This window comes from Leptopilina boulardi, unplaced genomic scaffold (genome assembly GCF_019393585.1).
Source record: "Leptopilina boulardi isolate dan_hultmark-lab unplaced genomic scaffold, ZJU_Lbou_2.1 LbouV2_342, whole genome shotgun sequence".
NCBI lineage: Eukaryota > Metazoa > Arthropoda > Insecta > Hymenoptera > Figitidae > Leptopilina > Leptopilina boulardi.
In genome coordinates this window covers 55,686-69,333 of record NW_026137910.1, presented here as the reverse complement: position 1 = coordinate 69,333, position 13,648 = coordinate 55,686, and the positions used below count along the sequence as shown (strand labels likewise).

Below are 13,648 nucleotides of genomic sequence, written 5' to 3'. Positions count from 1 at the left end.
CCGGAGAGGTACGTCGCGTCATTCTCGTAACCGCTCTAGATCCAGGAGTCTGATATCCCTTCAAGGACGCAGAGTCATAGTAAATAAACAGACCACAGATGGCGCAGCGAGCAATTCTCAAATGGTAAACAACGAAAGTGAGTTTCTAAAGTTGCTGACAGATGGCGCTGCGGAGGAAACTCCTCAAAGTGCACCTCTTCATGATTCGATAGTTGAGTCATGGTCGAAAATATTGAAGTCAGGACTTCCTAAAGAGACAAAACAAACTCTAATAAAAAAATATAATACGCCAGCTAATTGTCGCACAATTGGTGCTCCAATTTTAAATGCAGAAATTAAATCTGCTATGAGCACATCTGCTATCAAAAAGGATCAACACCAAGTGCGCGCTCAAACTCAGCTGGGAGCAGCAATTAGCGCAGTGGGACAAGTCCTGACAACATTTTTAGAGGCCAAAAAAGCTACAAAAGAACTCGAAAAGAATGAAATTTCTCAAGTTTTTCAAACCATCTGTGACATAGGCAAGATTCTTACTGACTCACATCACGATACATCAATTACTCGCAGGTCCTTCATCACTCCTTCCTTCAGTATGCGATTAAAAACAATCGCTGACGAGACAGGAGTCGATACTTTCCTGTTCGGAGAAACATTGGGAGAAAAACTTAAGGCAGCGAAAGAATGTGAGAAAAGTGGAAAAGATATAACTAGATCTGCTGTGGTCAATACATTTAAAGGATTTACAAACAAGGATAAACCATCCACCTCATCAAAAAATCATTTAAACTGGAAACCCCCCTCCAAGAAGTACAATCAACGGACATCCTCGAGGAAGGGGGGACAACAATGGAATCGGACAAATCATCGACAGTCCAACGACAGTCGGAGAAAATAAAGGTGAGTAAAACTGCAGGTCGCTTAAAATTTTTCACAGAAAAATGGAAGGAAATAACCAATGATCCTTTCATAGTGAACTGCGTCACAGGGTATAAAATACCCTTTTGCGATTCCCCGTGTCAAATGTCAGTACAAATGGCCCCTTCATTAACAACTGAGGAGGAAGTTAGAACACAAAAAGCCATTACTAAACTCATGCAAATCGGGGCAGTAGTTTGCACTAAACCCTGTAAAAATCAATTTTTGTCGTCATATTTTTTGAGGCAAAAGCCAAGTGGTGAGGATCGATTCATCCTGAACCTTAAAAAATTGAACAAATTCATATCAACCTCACATTTCAAAATTGAGGATATGAAAACCGTTCTTCGCCTTATCAGTAAAAACTACTTTATGGGTGTAATCGATCTCATAGATGCATATTTAATGGTGCCAGTCGCTGTAAAACATCGCAAGTTCCTTCGATTCAATTTTAATAATGAAATTTATGAATTTCAGTGTTTGCCGTTTGGGTTGTGTACAGCGCCATTCACCTTTACCAAGCTGCTCAAGCCTGTCATTGAAAAACTAAGAAAATTAGGCATTTTAACAGTAATATACCTTGATGATATTCTCATTTTAGCTAGGTCACAGGAGGAGTGCAGGAAAAATATTCAAATTACGCGATCACTCTTGGAATCTCTAGGGTTCTTGGTAAGTGAGAGTAAAAGCCAACTCACTCCTTCACAACGGTGTACTTTTCTAGGCTTCATACTTGACAGTAAAAAATTTCGAGTAGAGCTACCCGATAAAAAACGTGTCTCTATCTATCAGTTTGTCCTTAGATTTCTAAAAGATAAAAAATGTACCATAAAAGAATTAGCTCAGTTCATTGGCATGTTGGTAGCAGCTTGTCCGGCGATCAAATATGGCTGGTTATACACTAAGAGATTAGAGAGAGAAAAATTCTTATCGCTAGAAAAATCAAATAATAACTATAAAGCTAAGATCACGCTATCAAACCTGGTTCAGTCCGATTTAGAATGGTGGGCTGAAAACATAAAAAAATCATGTAACCCAATTAGGGAAAATAATTACAGAAAAGAAGTATTCACAGACGCATCCTTGACAGGATGGGGTGCTTTCTGTGAAGGTAAGAAAGCCTGTGGGTTATGGAATGCTGATGAACGCAACCTTCATATAAATTCATTAGAACTCATGGCTGCATTCATGGGTCTCAAATGCTTTGTTAAAAACGACAAAAATTGTGAAATCTTGCTCAGAATGGACAATACGACGTCCATTGCTTACGTTAATAGAATGGGAAGCATTCAACACCCACGACTATCACAAATCGCGCGTCAGATTTGGAATTGGTGTGAGGAGCGTGGCCTATGGTTACATGCAACATACTTACCGTCTAAAGAAAATAAAGAAGCAGACGAGGGATCGCGAAGTTTACCAAAAGAAACGGAGTGGGAATTAGCTCCCTGGGCATTTAGTAAAATTAACCAAACTTTTGGACCTTTCGACGTGGATCTCTTTGCCTCAAGGGCAAATGCCAAATGCGAAAACTATGTCTCATGGCATAGAGATCCCGACTCAATGCAAATAGACGCGTTCACTATGAACTGGAAATATTATCATTTTTACGCATTTCCTCCTTTTTCTGTAATTTTACAAACACTGAAAAAGATTCAGACGGATGAAGCGGAAGGTGTTGTTGTAGTGCCCTTGTGGCCTACACAACCGTGGTATCCGCTGTTCACGTCTTTGATAGTTTCAGAAAAAATTCTTTTTAAACCACAATTAACTTTATTATCTTCTCCTCACAGGAAAACGCACCCTCTGTGTCACAATCTTTCCCTGGTAGCAGCGTGTTTATCAGGGAAGCATTCAAAATGAGAGGTGCCACAGAAGAAGCCGCGGAGGTGATGCTGAATTCCATCAGTGCAGGTACTTTGCGCCAATACAGCAAACCCCTTAAATCATGGTGGAATTATTGTCAGGAAGGAAACAATGATCCATACGACGTCGCAATTTCGGATGCTCTGAATTTTTTCACGACAACCCTGGAGAGTGTCAATTCCTTCAGCACAATCAATACTTATAGAGCGGCATTATCTCTTATTGCAGGTGGCGACTTAGGAAATAACAAACACATTTCACGGTTTTTTAAAGGAGCAGCAGTGCTAAAGCCTAAGAAATACAAATATGATGTAACGTGGGATCCAAAGCCTGTATTAAATAAATTAACCACCTGGTATCCTCATGAGGGCCTGACCTTAGAGATGTTAACAAAGAAATTAGTGACGTTATTAGCACTCACTACAGCGCAGCGGATACAAACATTGACCGTAATAAGGCTAGAAAATATCAATTTAAATTCGGAACCTGTCAGAATTAAAATAACGGATCCTATAAAAACATCAAGTCGCAGCAAGTTTCAGCCGAGCTTAGAAGTTCCAACTTTTACGGAACAACCTGAGTTATGTGTAGTAACAACTTTACGCGACTACATAGAAAGAACGACAGCACTAAGAAAAGGTGCATCAAGTACTGGAAATTTGTTCTTGACTTATAAAAAGCCTCACCATCCAGCCACGTCGCAGACACTGAGCAGATGGATAAAAGAAATACTGGAAAAAAGCGGAGTCAACACAAAAATATTTTCAGCCTATAGTACACGCCACGCAGCGACTTCAGCGGCAGCCCGGAAAGGGACAAATATAGAAATAATTCGTCGTGCAGCTGGATGGTCTGCAACGTCCTCAATGTTCGCCAGGTTTTACAACCGGCCATTAGCAGATTCAACGACTTTCGCATCGACTATTTTACAAAAATAATCTCAAACCGATTTCAAATAATACTCTTTTTCATTTACATATGTGCATAATATTTTTTCTTTTCAAAAAAAAAAAAAAAAACCTCGTTTTCTGTGTTCTTGTAATCTTAATTACAATGAGTGATTAATAAATATATATTCAATATAAAAATAGCATAAATTCGCATACAAACTTTAAACAACTACGAAAATTGATCTTGAGGACGAGACAGTGAAATACAATTGAAGGATTGAACGAACTTACCTTAAGTGAAGATCAATCCAAATTGTATGAGCTGTCTCGTCCGAATAGATCAAACCCTCCCTACCCAAAATATTCAAAATAAAATACCCAGTGCGATTTATGCTAAACTTTAAAATATAATGACGGAAAAGGGAAGTACGACAAGGGCGACACCTACCGAAGGCGCCAAAAACTCTTGAGTTTTAAAATTACTGTGGTGGAACGATCAGTACGGCGGGACTACGAAAATTGATCTATTCGGACGAGACAGCTCATACAATTTGGATTGATCTTCACTTAAGGTAAGTTCGTTCAATCCTTCAATTATTGATTATTTGTTTCTAGTTCCAATGCTGCGGTGTCGAAAACTATAATGATTTTAAATATGCTACGAATTGGACCCAACGTAAAACAGTACCGGAAGCCTGCTGTAAAAAAGGAGGACTGGATTCAAATTGCATTTTTAATCCAACAGACGATAACTCTAACTATCAAACGGTAAGTCAAGCCAAAAGTTTTTTTTTGTAAATATTAAATCAAAGAAATTAAAAAAAGGTCATAGTTTGATAAAATTTTTATTTTTTTTTAATTTTTAAAAAATTGTTTTTTATTTAGAGTATTAAATAAAAAGCATTTTTTTTTTATTTTTAAGAAATAATTTTAATTCAGTTTAATAAAAATTTAATGAGAAAAAATAAATCTAAAGTTATAAAATAAATAAGGTATTTGAAGAATCTATATATATACCTATATATAAAGTTTGTGAGAAATATTAAAATTTTTTGTTCATTGTTCAATTTAATGAGTTTACATTGAATTAATTGACTAATTTTTATGAACTAATTGTGAAATTTAATTTTTCTTTCATAATATAATTATCCATCGTAATATAGAGGTATTTTTGCTTCATTGTAATCTATTCGTTTTCAATTATTGGCTTATCTTAAACCAACAGCTTTCCATAATGTATATATTCATTATGCAAGCAAACTTTGACTATATGACGAACTCCATTCTGATTGTTCTCATTAAAAATTGTTACTAATTGCAGTGATTATTCGTGTACTTTGTATATACAATTTTGAAATCTTTATTTATCATTTCACAATTATAACTATACAAATTATCAATTTTTTATAATTGAAAATCATTTTATGAATTTATTGAACATGGAACAAATATTGAGAAATAATTATTGTCTGAATAATGTGATAAATATTTAACTTTTTTTACTTTATTTCAAATTTAACTAATTAACTAATTTTTAGGTCAATTTTAATTTTTTTTTTATTTTAATTATTATTATTAAATTAAATTTGTTGAAATTTAAAAAAAAATTCTTATTTTCTCAAAAAATTATAATTTTTAATAATTTATTGATGTGTATTTTGAATTGTTAAAAAAAAGTGGGACTTTTATTTTAGGGATGTTTCAAAAAATTGGTGGAAGCTATTGAGAATAATGCAGAGATAATAATTGGCGTGTGCGCTGGTTTGGTCTTCATCGAAGTGTTGGTCATCATTTTGGCTCTGTACCTCGCCTGCTGTCATTGGCGACCACAACATGGTAGGCTCGGTGTTAAAGTGAATTACTAAATTATCATCGGTAAAAAAAAAACTTGAGACCTTATTGAAACCTTTGCAGTTAATCGATGTGTTGAGCAACCTAACAAGGAGTAAACGATAAAAACACGTCCATCGCGGGTCACACGATTGATCTAACAGCGAAACTAACTTTTCTCTCATTCAAGAATCTCGTCTCTCATCGAGGACGGTGTTTTTTTTTTTTTTTTTTTTTATTTTTTTTTAATTTTTTTTTTTATTTATGCATTAATGCATATGTATATCATTTCCCAAAATTCGATGATTTTCATATTTTTATTCAATCACTAACCAAATTTCACTTATTTACTGACCCCCCCCCATCATTTTCCCCCACATTAGAACTAAATTGTTCTCGAGAATTGTATATACATATGCCTCTTTTCTGCGCACGTTTAATTCGCATTGAAAAAAAACTGCTGAGATCCTCAACAGAGATGCAGTTTTCTGGAAAATATTTATTTTTTATTTTGATGAATTATTATAAATGTGTGCGTAATTGACGTGTGCGAATTGAGATTTGAAATTATTTCGAATCAATTTTTTTTTCTTTGTTTAGAATCAAAGAATTAATTTATGAATTGAATTAGAAATGGTGACTGTTTTGAATTTTTCATTTCATTGCAATTTGTATATTTTCTACTAATTTGCAATGTTATTTTAAATTTGAATTTTTATCCATTTTCTTATAATTCTTCAATAATTCGTTAAGTGAAAAAAAATTAATTCGAAACAAAATGATTTCAGTGAATATAATAATTTCCTGAGTAGTTGCAATTCAAAGATTCGAATTCAAGTAGAATCGTTAAAAAAAACAGTATACTTCGAATTGTATTGAATTCTAAGTTTTTCCCACATCTTTAATTTATTATTGAAGAATGTTGTTAAAATTATCTTTCATGTCCCAGAGAATATATTTTTCGAATTTTTTTTTACGGAAAATTCTTTAAATAATGTCGATCCTCAAATTTTTGTTAAATATTTATTCAAAAATTTTATTTAACTTTTCATTCACAGATATTATTGGAATTTTGTGTTGAGTTTATTTTAAAATATTGAAAATTGATTTTTTTTTCTTATGGAAAAGTTGAAAGTATATGGAAGTTACTTTCACAAAAAAAAGTATTTTTGTTGGGTTTGGTTTTCTTTTTTTTAAATTTTTATTTAATTGTATTATAGAAATGTAGAGTACAATGAGATGTACCTGAGATTAAAAATTCTGCATCTCTGGGATCAAAGATAGTATTTAGAGAATATAAAAGTTGCACTAAGAAATTTTAGGGAGTTTCATCGTTTAAAGCATTAAAATCACTTCGTCGACATATTAATATTAAAAATGAATAAATAAAAATACACTGTATAAACAGTTTTCGCATGAGCGCTCTCAATGCGAATTTTTTGGAGTCAGTAGGCTTTTTCGTCCGAGGAGATATTTCTTGTACGTTTGTTCGCGAAGTTGGAGCAAAACTATCTATGTGTCGTTCTTGTATAAAACGCAGGCAAAAATTTTTTCCATGTGCTTGCAATATTGTTAGGCTGAAAGAATGTTTAGCTCTGCGAACATTTTTGGACGTCTGTAAATTATAAAATTTAAAGAAAAAGAAAAATTTTTTTCAATTCGAAATTATTATTGGAAAATATTAAAAATTTCAAACTTAATTGAAAATAAATATATTCAAACTAATAAATAAATAAAAAATAATGCAAAAATTTAAAAAAAAATGAAAATTTAAAATTTATGACATAATAAAAACAATAGTTCTGAGATTAATTTACAGACGCTCCAAATTTGTCTGACTTTCTGATTCGAGTAAAAACTTGAATTCAAGCCATCCTCTGTCCCCTATTAATGAGGACAAGCGAATAATTGGTAATCGTAAAAATACATTTAACAAAAAAAATAATAATAATAATAAACTCTGACACAAGGAAAGGTTAAAGCCATTGATAAAAAGATCGTTGTTTTTAGCTTGTGTAGATGTATCGTCAAGACATGCCTGGTGAAGATGAAGCGAGTTATTTTGCGTCTCAAGTAAGGATGCAGGTTTTTTTTTCATTTTTTTGACAAATTTAACAACACCGTAATTTTATGTGTCATTAGATTATAACAGACTTATACTGTCCTTACAAAAACAAAAGAACAAAAAAAAAGAACAAACAAACAAACCTTCTGTATAATTAGCTGTAGAGCCTTAACTAAACAGGCATGAAGGCTTTTCGCGCTTTTCCTTTTCTTTCTCTCTTTCCCTGCATGTCATTGCCACTAATTATTATTATTTATCAAAACCCAAACAACATGCAAAATACCAAAGAGAAAAGATGTATTTTTTTTTTGTTTTGGCCTCTCAGAGGTTGAAAAAAAATGAGTTATTTTAACACTCATTAATTAGAAGACATGTTGTCTGGGATATTTTTGAAAAGCTTCCTCAGTGTTATTTTTACCATATTATAACAATTTTCATGAGCCTTAAAAGTTAGCACAAATTTTCACAGTTTTCTTCGCTAAGATACAAATATTAGGGGAAAAGTCAAGAATTTGAAAGTCTTTCCTTTAAAAATATTGATATATATGTATATTGTACTTTTTTATTTTTGAAAGATTTTCCAAAGTTTTTGCTGCAGAAAATGAAAATATAGCTACTAAATGTAAAATGATATAAAAGAATGAAGAGAATGATAAAGAAAATAATTTTTCAAACATTATTAAATGGGAATTATTTAAAGAAATTTGGTAAAAATAATATTTATAAAGAATAAAAGAAAAATTATAAAGAATATTAGAAAAATATTTCAAAGACAGATCATTAATTGAGAAATTGTAAAATTTAAAAGAGATTTTCTTTATTTCGAAAATTCAGGGTAAAACTAGAAATAAAAATTTAAAAAAAAAAATGTTAAAAAAAACTGAATGAATAAGAAGAGAGATTTTATTTAAGAAGTGATTTCCGTCCTAAGAAGATTTTCTTATAAAAGCAATAATATATTATTTATTTGCTTTATTCAAGTAAATTTCTTACATTGAAAGTAAAAAATTCACTTGGAATTTTTAATAACGTATATATAATATTTATATTTTTGTTATCAAATTAAGTATCAATTATATAATTACTTATTTATTACCAATTAGAATTATTTTGATTAAATTATAGTTATCTGAAAAATTTAATCAAAAAAATGTTTTATAATTAATGACAAAAAATTTAATTTAAAATATCATTTTTACTATATATAAAAGTACATAATTGTTAATGCGTGTACATAATAAAAATCGATGTTTGTGGATAATTTGTGCTAATTAGCTCGACATATTGTTATTTTTATACATATTTTAAGAACGTACGTATTCGCATGTGTGCTTTTTTTCATCTAGAACATTAATTTTCGATTTTTATTATAACATGTGATTGAATAAAAAAAAACATTCGTTAAATTTTTTTTAACAACAAACATTTTTTTCTTATCTTCAAGAGCACATTTACGCATGCGTACGTAAAAACATAGCGTTTTATTATTACCGTTTGTTCCACAACAAAACCAATCATACGACATTATCAGGATTCAGAAGTAAAAAAGTGAAAATTAAAAAATTTTTTGTTCTTCAAGAAAAAAGAATTTTTTATGAATTTTTTTGAAAAAAAAAACTTGGAAACGTAATTTCATTTTGTTTCTCAGTATTTAAAAAGAAAACATTTTTTTTTTAATGATGAAAATTAAAATTTTTTTATTTAGTTCGGAATAATAGCAATGAATACAGTGAAACTTGTGAAAAATTATATTTTTTTAAAAATATTTCGTTTCTATTTCATTTTTTATTTGAGACTAAAAAATTTATTGATGAATCCTGTATTTTATAACTCGTTCAATGTCGCACATTTAGACGTTTTCGTTTCCAGTGATAACATTTTGGTGCTGCTGCTGACGAGACGTTTTAGAGCATGGAACAATTGAGTAGTTCCTTCATAGCATTGCACCTTGAGTCCTTAGAGATCCTGTGCCTTGCTCGCTTGAAAAATAAAAAAAAAACAAAAAAACAAAACTAGAAAGCTAGTCCCTCATTGGCTGGCAGAATCCGTCGACATTTTTTTGCTCCTGGTGGGCAAAAAAAAGAGAAAAATTTAAAGAAAAAAGAGAAAAGTACCGAGGAACGAGAGATGGAAAATAACAGAACATGGAGACTTAAGTTTCCAAAAGTAGTACCTTATATATTTTCATGCTTCCAAGCACGAAGACTTTGAAAAAAAAGAGAAGAAACGATTTTTATTTCTTTTTGTATTTTAAAATATATTTCAAAGAAAAAAAAATATCGAAAAAAAATTTTTGTTTTATTTTTAATATTCAATATTCGATTTATATTCTTTGTAATTAAATTTTTGTCTTTTGTTATTTAAAAAAAAAGAAACGTTACCTCTATTATATATTTGTTTTTTTTTGTAACTCGAGAAAAATGTTTCTCGAATTTCGATTTTAATACTCTAAGTCGATATATAGTTTATCTAACATTTTGGAGTTTTACTCGTAAAAATTTTCGTTTACATGCGATGCACTATAAATAATGTATTTATTGAAAAAAAATATTTCTTTGTTTTTGTTATATTTTTTTTCGATGTGTTAAACCGTTGTGTGTGTACAAAAGAAAAAGCAAATATTATTGTCAACGTTCGATTTTCAATTTTAGCTTCGAGGAACGAGTAAAATTTCCTCGTCAAATAATAAAAATTATGAAAAGCGATTCAATATTGATAAAAAAAAACGTTCGTACAAATCAATGTTTCTCTTTGATTTGTAATTTGAAAATTGAAACAATGGTTTTAAAAAATGTATGCGATCTACGAATAAAAAACAAACAAACAAGAAAGAAAAGTGGACTTTAAAATTTCCTTTTTTCTTTAAAAAAAAAAAAAAAAAAAAAAAAAAAAAAAAAAATCGCTCAATCATTTTTCTATTTTTTCATAAAAGAAATATTTCTTTGAATGAAATCAAAGAAATTTTTCTTTTGCTTATCAAATAATGAAAAAGGAGATTTTTTTTTGCCACAAAAGTTGAAAAGTATTAAAATTAGAAAAAGGTAAAGAATGAAGTTTGAACGATGCTTTGATCGATGGTGATGTAACGAGTGTGATTTCTTTTTTTTCTACTTCTTTAATTCTCAATGAAAGAATCTGTAAGAACTGGTCCGTAAAAACATAAATAAAAAAAATACACATATACAAAAAAACACTCACATAAACATTATAATAAACCAAATACACATAATATGCAACAAATAAAACACTCACACAAAACACACACTTTTATACAGAGACTGATACCTGACCTAAAAATGTATATATTTGACACACGATAAATTTACGATTAAATAATTATTATTGCGATTCATGATAATTATACTATTCTATAATTACGATATATTTTACTGTATTATTAATATTAATAATATGTATAATTATAGTCTATACGGACCTAGTGTCGCCGATCTGTTTAGATTTATTAAATGTTTTTCTGTTTCTTTTGTAAAAAAAAACTGTACACACTAAATTTAAAAAAATAAAAAGAAGTTTTATATTACTAGAAATGAATTTTTACACTGTGAGGTTGTAAAATTCTTTTTTATAATAATTTTACAACTCGCAAGTTTCATTATTTATTTTATAAATAATAATAATGATAATATAAATAATCCAAAATATTTTTTGCTTCTATAAATCGTAAAAAATTACAATTTATTTATATAATTTAATTAATTTCTAAAAATTAAATTTATACTAATTTTTTCGTCATACTTTTTATTTATAATACTTTATTATATATATTTAATAATATAATTAATTTTAAAATAATAATTAAAGATATAACTTAATCCCATGGGTTTCGGGACCTGTATACGACCGTGCTTACAAGAAATTACTTATGGCGCCATTAATAGGTCGGAAAAATTTTGAACTACAATTGAAAATAAAAATAATTCTTCAACGAAAAGGACTTTTAATAAAATATTTAATTTTTAAAAAATAAATATTTAATAATATATAATTATTTAAAATTAATAAAAGGTTTCACGATATTAATAAAAATAAACAAGTTTTTAATTTCAGTCCATCTAATTCTTATTCCAACATCTTATAGGTTAGGTTAAATATTTTATTTTTTAATGAACCGGTGGTTTTTGAAGCTTTCTAAATTTTGTGTAAATATAGAATTGTTTCTTTTTAATTGCAATATAGTGTAAATTTAATGAGTGCTTAATTACAAATCATATTAAGTATTGAAAAATAAGTGTGTAATCTGTCAATCAGATAAAGATATAAAAGATAAAAATTCTATTCGCGTACTTTGATCGTTTAACATTTACATACCTCGGTATTGCAATATAATTATTATACATCAGTGTTCTAATTTAGCAGTCTTTTGCTATAAGTGAGGAAAAATGGCTCTTTCAAAGCCACGGGATATTATTTACGAACTCGTTGGAGCATATTTTCAAAGACTTTATACCAGTCCTCTGAAGACAAAAGCAATTACGAGGTTAGATTATTTTTTAAATTCTCATTCTTTTTTTTATATACCAATTTTTTACAACAATTAATTTATCTAAATAATTTCTTTTGTTAAAAAATATTTATTGTTATATATTTTGTATTATTATTTACTAAATTTTACTTATGTATATTTTAGTATATTTATTATTGTTAAACTTTTTATTTTATTTTATTATTAATTTTACCTAATTGTTATTATAGCAGATTTTTGTACTGGTAAAATATTTTTTTTTAATTCTAAGATAAACAGATTTGTTGCAAATAAATTGTAAATGAATATATTTTTGTTGACAGTTGTGTTTTTGCTACATTGGGAAATTTAATTTCTCAAAAATTGTCGGGAACGAAATACTTAAATCAGGATAGTTTAGTGGCTTTTGCATTATTTGGGTAAGTATTTTTGGAATATTAGCATATTTAGTTTTTGAATTATTATAATATTATAATTTCTATAAATTTCATTATTAAATACATTTAAATTATATGAATTTTATTTATTTCATTTTTCGAAATGAAAAACTTATTTTTTAGTTTAATTTTACTGAAAGTATAAAAAGTATAAATTTTATTATCAATTAATCAATTTAATATTTTTTTAAACTTTTTAGTATTTTTGAATTTTTTATCAAGGAATGTTAAATATTTAATTTAAAATTAATTATTAATTGTTTTTTAGGCTTCTGATTGGTGGACCAGTTCCTCATTATTTTTATATGTACGTAACACGTTTTGTTCGACATCCATTGGGATTTTTATTAATTGAGAGATTCTTGTACACTCCAGCATTTATAGCACTTGCTCTTTACATGCTCGCTCGATTCGAGGTATAAATTTAGAGTATTCTTGCTTTCTCTAATTTTCAGAAAATAGAAATAAAAATAAAAAATACTTTCTTCTTTTAGGGAAAATCACATGAAATCTCACAGGACCAGTTGAAAAAACTCTATTGGCCTACTCTTGTTGCAAATCTCAAATATCTCACATTATTGCAGTATATTAATATACGATTTGTTCCTCCATTGGTAATTTTAAAAATAATTTTTTTATGTAGAAAAATTAATAGAAATATTCAAAAAAGTTTTGATTTTGCTTTTTAATTTATAAATAAAATATGAATATGTTCATTGCAGTTACGTGTTTTATTCGTCAATGTGGTTGGATTACTCTGGTCGATTTATCTAGCGAATCAACGTGCCAAAGTTACGAGAGATAGATCAAGAAATATGTAAATTTCTCTTTATATAAGTAACAGAGAGATTAATTTTCCATCCAAGAAAAAAAATTTATTCCTCGACTATTGAGACTTGAAAGCAACAGGAATGGTGATACTTTTACAATTTTATAGAAACTAATGTTTTTATTTTCAATTTAATTTCTATCTTCCAGAGGTTCAAGGTTTTAAAAATAATTGCATATACTATATCTACTGTTTTTTTAATTAACTCTTCTACGATGTCTTTCCACGTGAGAAAAAACTAAGTCAAAGACGATAATTTTTATAATCGATATATATATACATATTATATATATATATATTATCAAAAGTTTCACAAAAAATAAGTGAAACACT

The 13,648-nt window shown here is 28.7% G+C and overlaps 3 protein-coding genes across 7 annotated transcripts in view; all 3 read left to right on the top strand.

Annotated features, from left to right (window-relative positions):
• Window positions 1-11,114, top strand: part of LOC127285878 (tetraspanin-1-like) — a 69,120-nt gene extending 58,006 nt beyond the window's left edge. Inside the window, exons 7-10 of one of the 5 annotated variants that reach the window (XR_007843669.1) lie at window positions 4,287-4,439; window positions 5,366-5,507; window positions 5,586-7,574; window positions 9,436-11,114. Coding sequence is in view for 4 of the 5 variants with exons in the window: in XM_051312083.1 (XP_051168040.1) it covers window positions 4,287-4,439; window positions 5,366-5,507; window positions 7,512-7,546 (330 nt within the window). In the remaining variant the exon portion in view is untranslated. Of the gene's footprint in view, window positions 1-4,286; window positions 4,440-5,365; window positions 5,508-5,585 lie in introns of all 5 variants that reach the window. The other 4 variants (XM_051312083.1, XM_051312084.1, XM_051312081.1 and 1 more) reach the window with 4 other exon arrangements.
• Window positions 703-3,930, top strand: LOC127285877 (uncharacterized). The gene is made up of 2 exons (XM_051312080.1): window positions 703-897; window positions 2,709-3,930. Exons 1-2 carry the CDS (start codon window positions 847-849, stop codon window positions 3,717-3,719), a joined length of 1,062 nt encoding a protein of 353 aa, XP_051168037.1. The 5' UTR covers window positions 703-846; the 3' UTR covers window positions 3,720-3,930.
• A 527-nt stretch (window positions 11,115-11,641) lies between the features above and the next one.
• On the top strand, window positions 11,642-13,500 carry LOC127286049 (peroxisomal membrane protein 2). Its single transcript, XM_051312339.1, has 5 exons — window positions 11,642-12,064; window positions 12,373-12,468; window positions 12,755-12,902; window positions 12,981-13,100; window positions 13,209-13,500. The coding sequence occupies exons 1-5, from the start codon at window positions 11,967-11,969 to the stop codon at window positions 13,305-13,307; spliced, it is 561 nt and encodes a 186-aa protein (XP_051168296.1). The 5' UTR covers window positions 11,642-11,966; the 3' UTR covers window positions 13,308-13,500.
• Window positions 13,501-13,648: the final 148 nt, after the last annotated feature.

What these genes read in the sequence shown, in the direction of transcription:
- LOC127285877 (XM_051312080.1), top strand. Translation starts at nt 847, where the DNA reads ATGGAATCGGACAAATCATCGACAGTCCAACGACAGTCGGAGAAAATA. An exon ending in GACAGTCGGAGAAAATAAAG is followed by an intron (nt 898 to 2,708) that starts GTGAGTAAAACT and finishes TTCTCCTCACAG; the next exon opens with GAAAACGCACCCTCTGTGTC.
- LOC127286049 (XM_051312339.1), top strand. Translation starts at nt 11,967, where the DNA reads ATGGCTCTTTCAAAGCCACGGGATATTATTTACGAACTCGTTGGAGCA. An exon ending in AAGACAAAAGCAATTACGAG is followed by an intron (nt 12,065 to 12,372) that starts GTTAGATTATTT and finishes TTTTGTTGACAG; the next exon opens with TTGTGTTTTTGCTACATTGG. An exon ending in ACATGCTCGCTCGATTCGAG is followed by an intron (nt 12,903 to 12,980) that starts GTATAAATTTAG and finishes TTCTTCTTTTAG; the next exon opens with GGAAAATCACATGAAATCTC.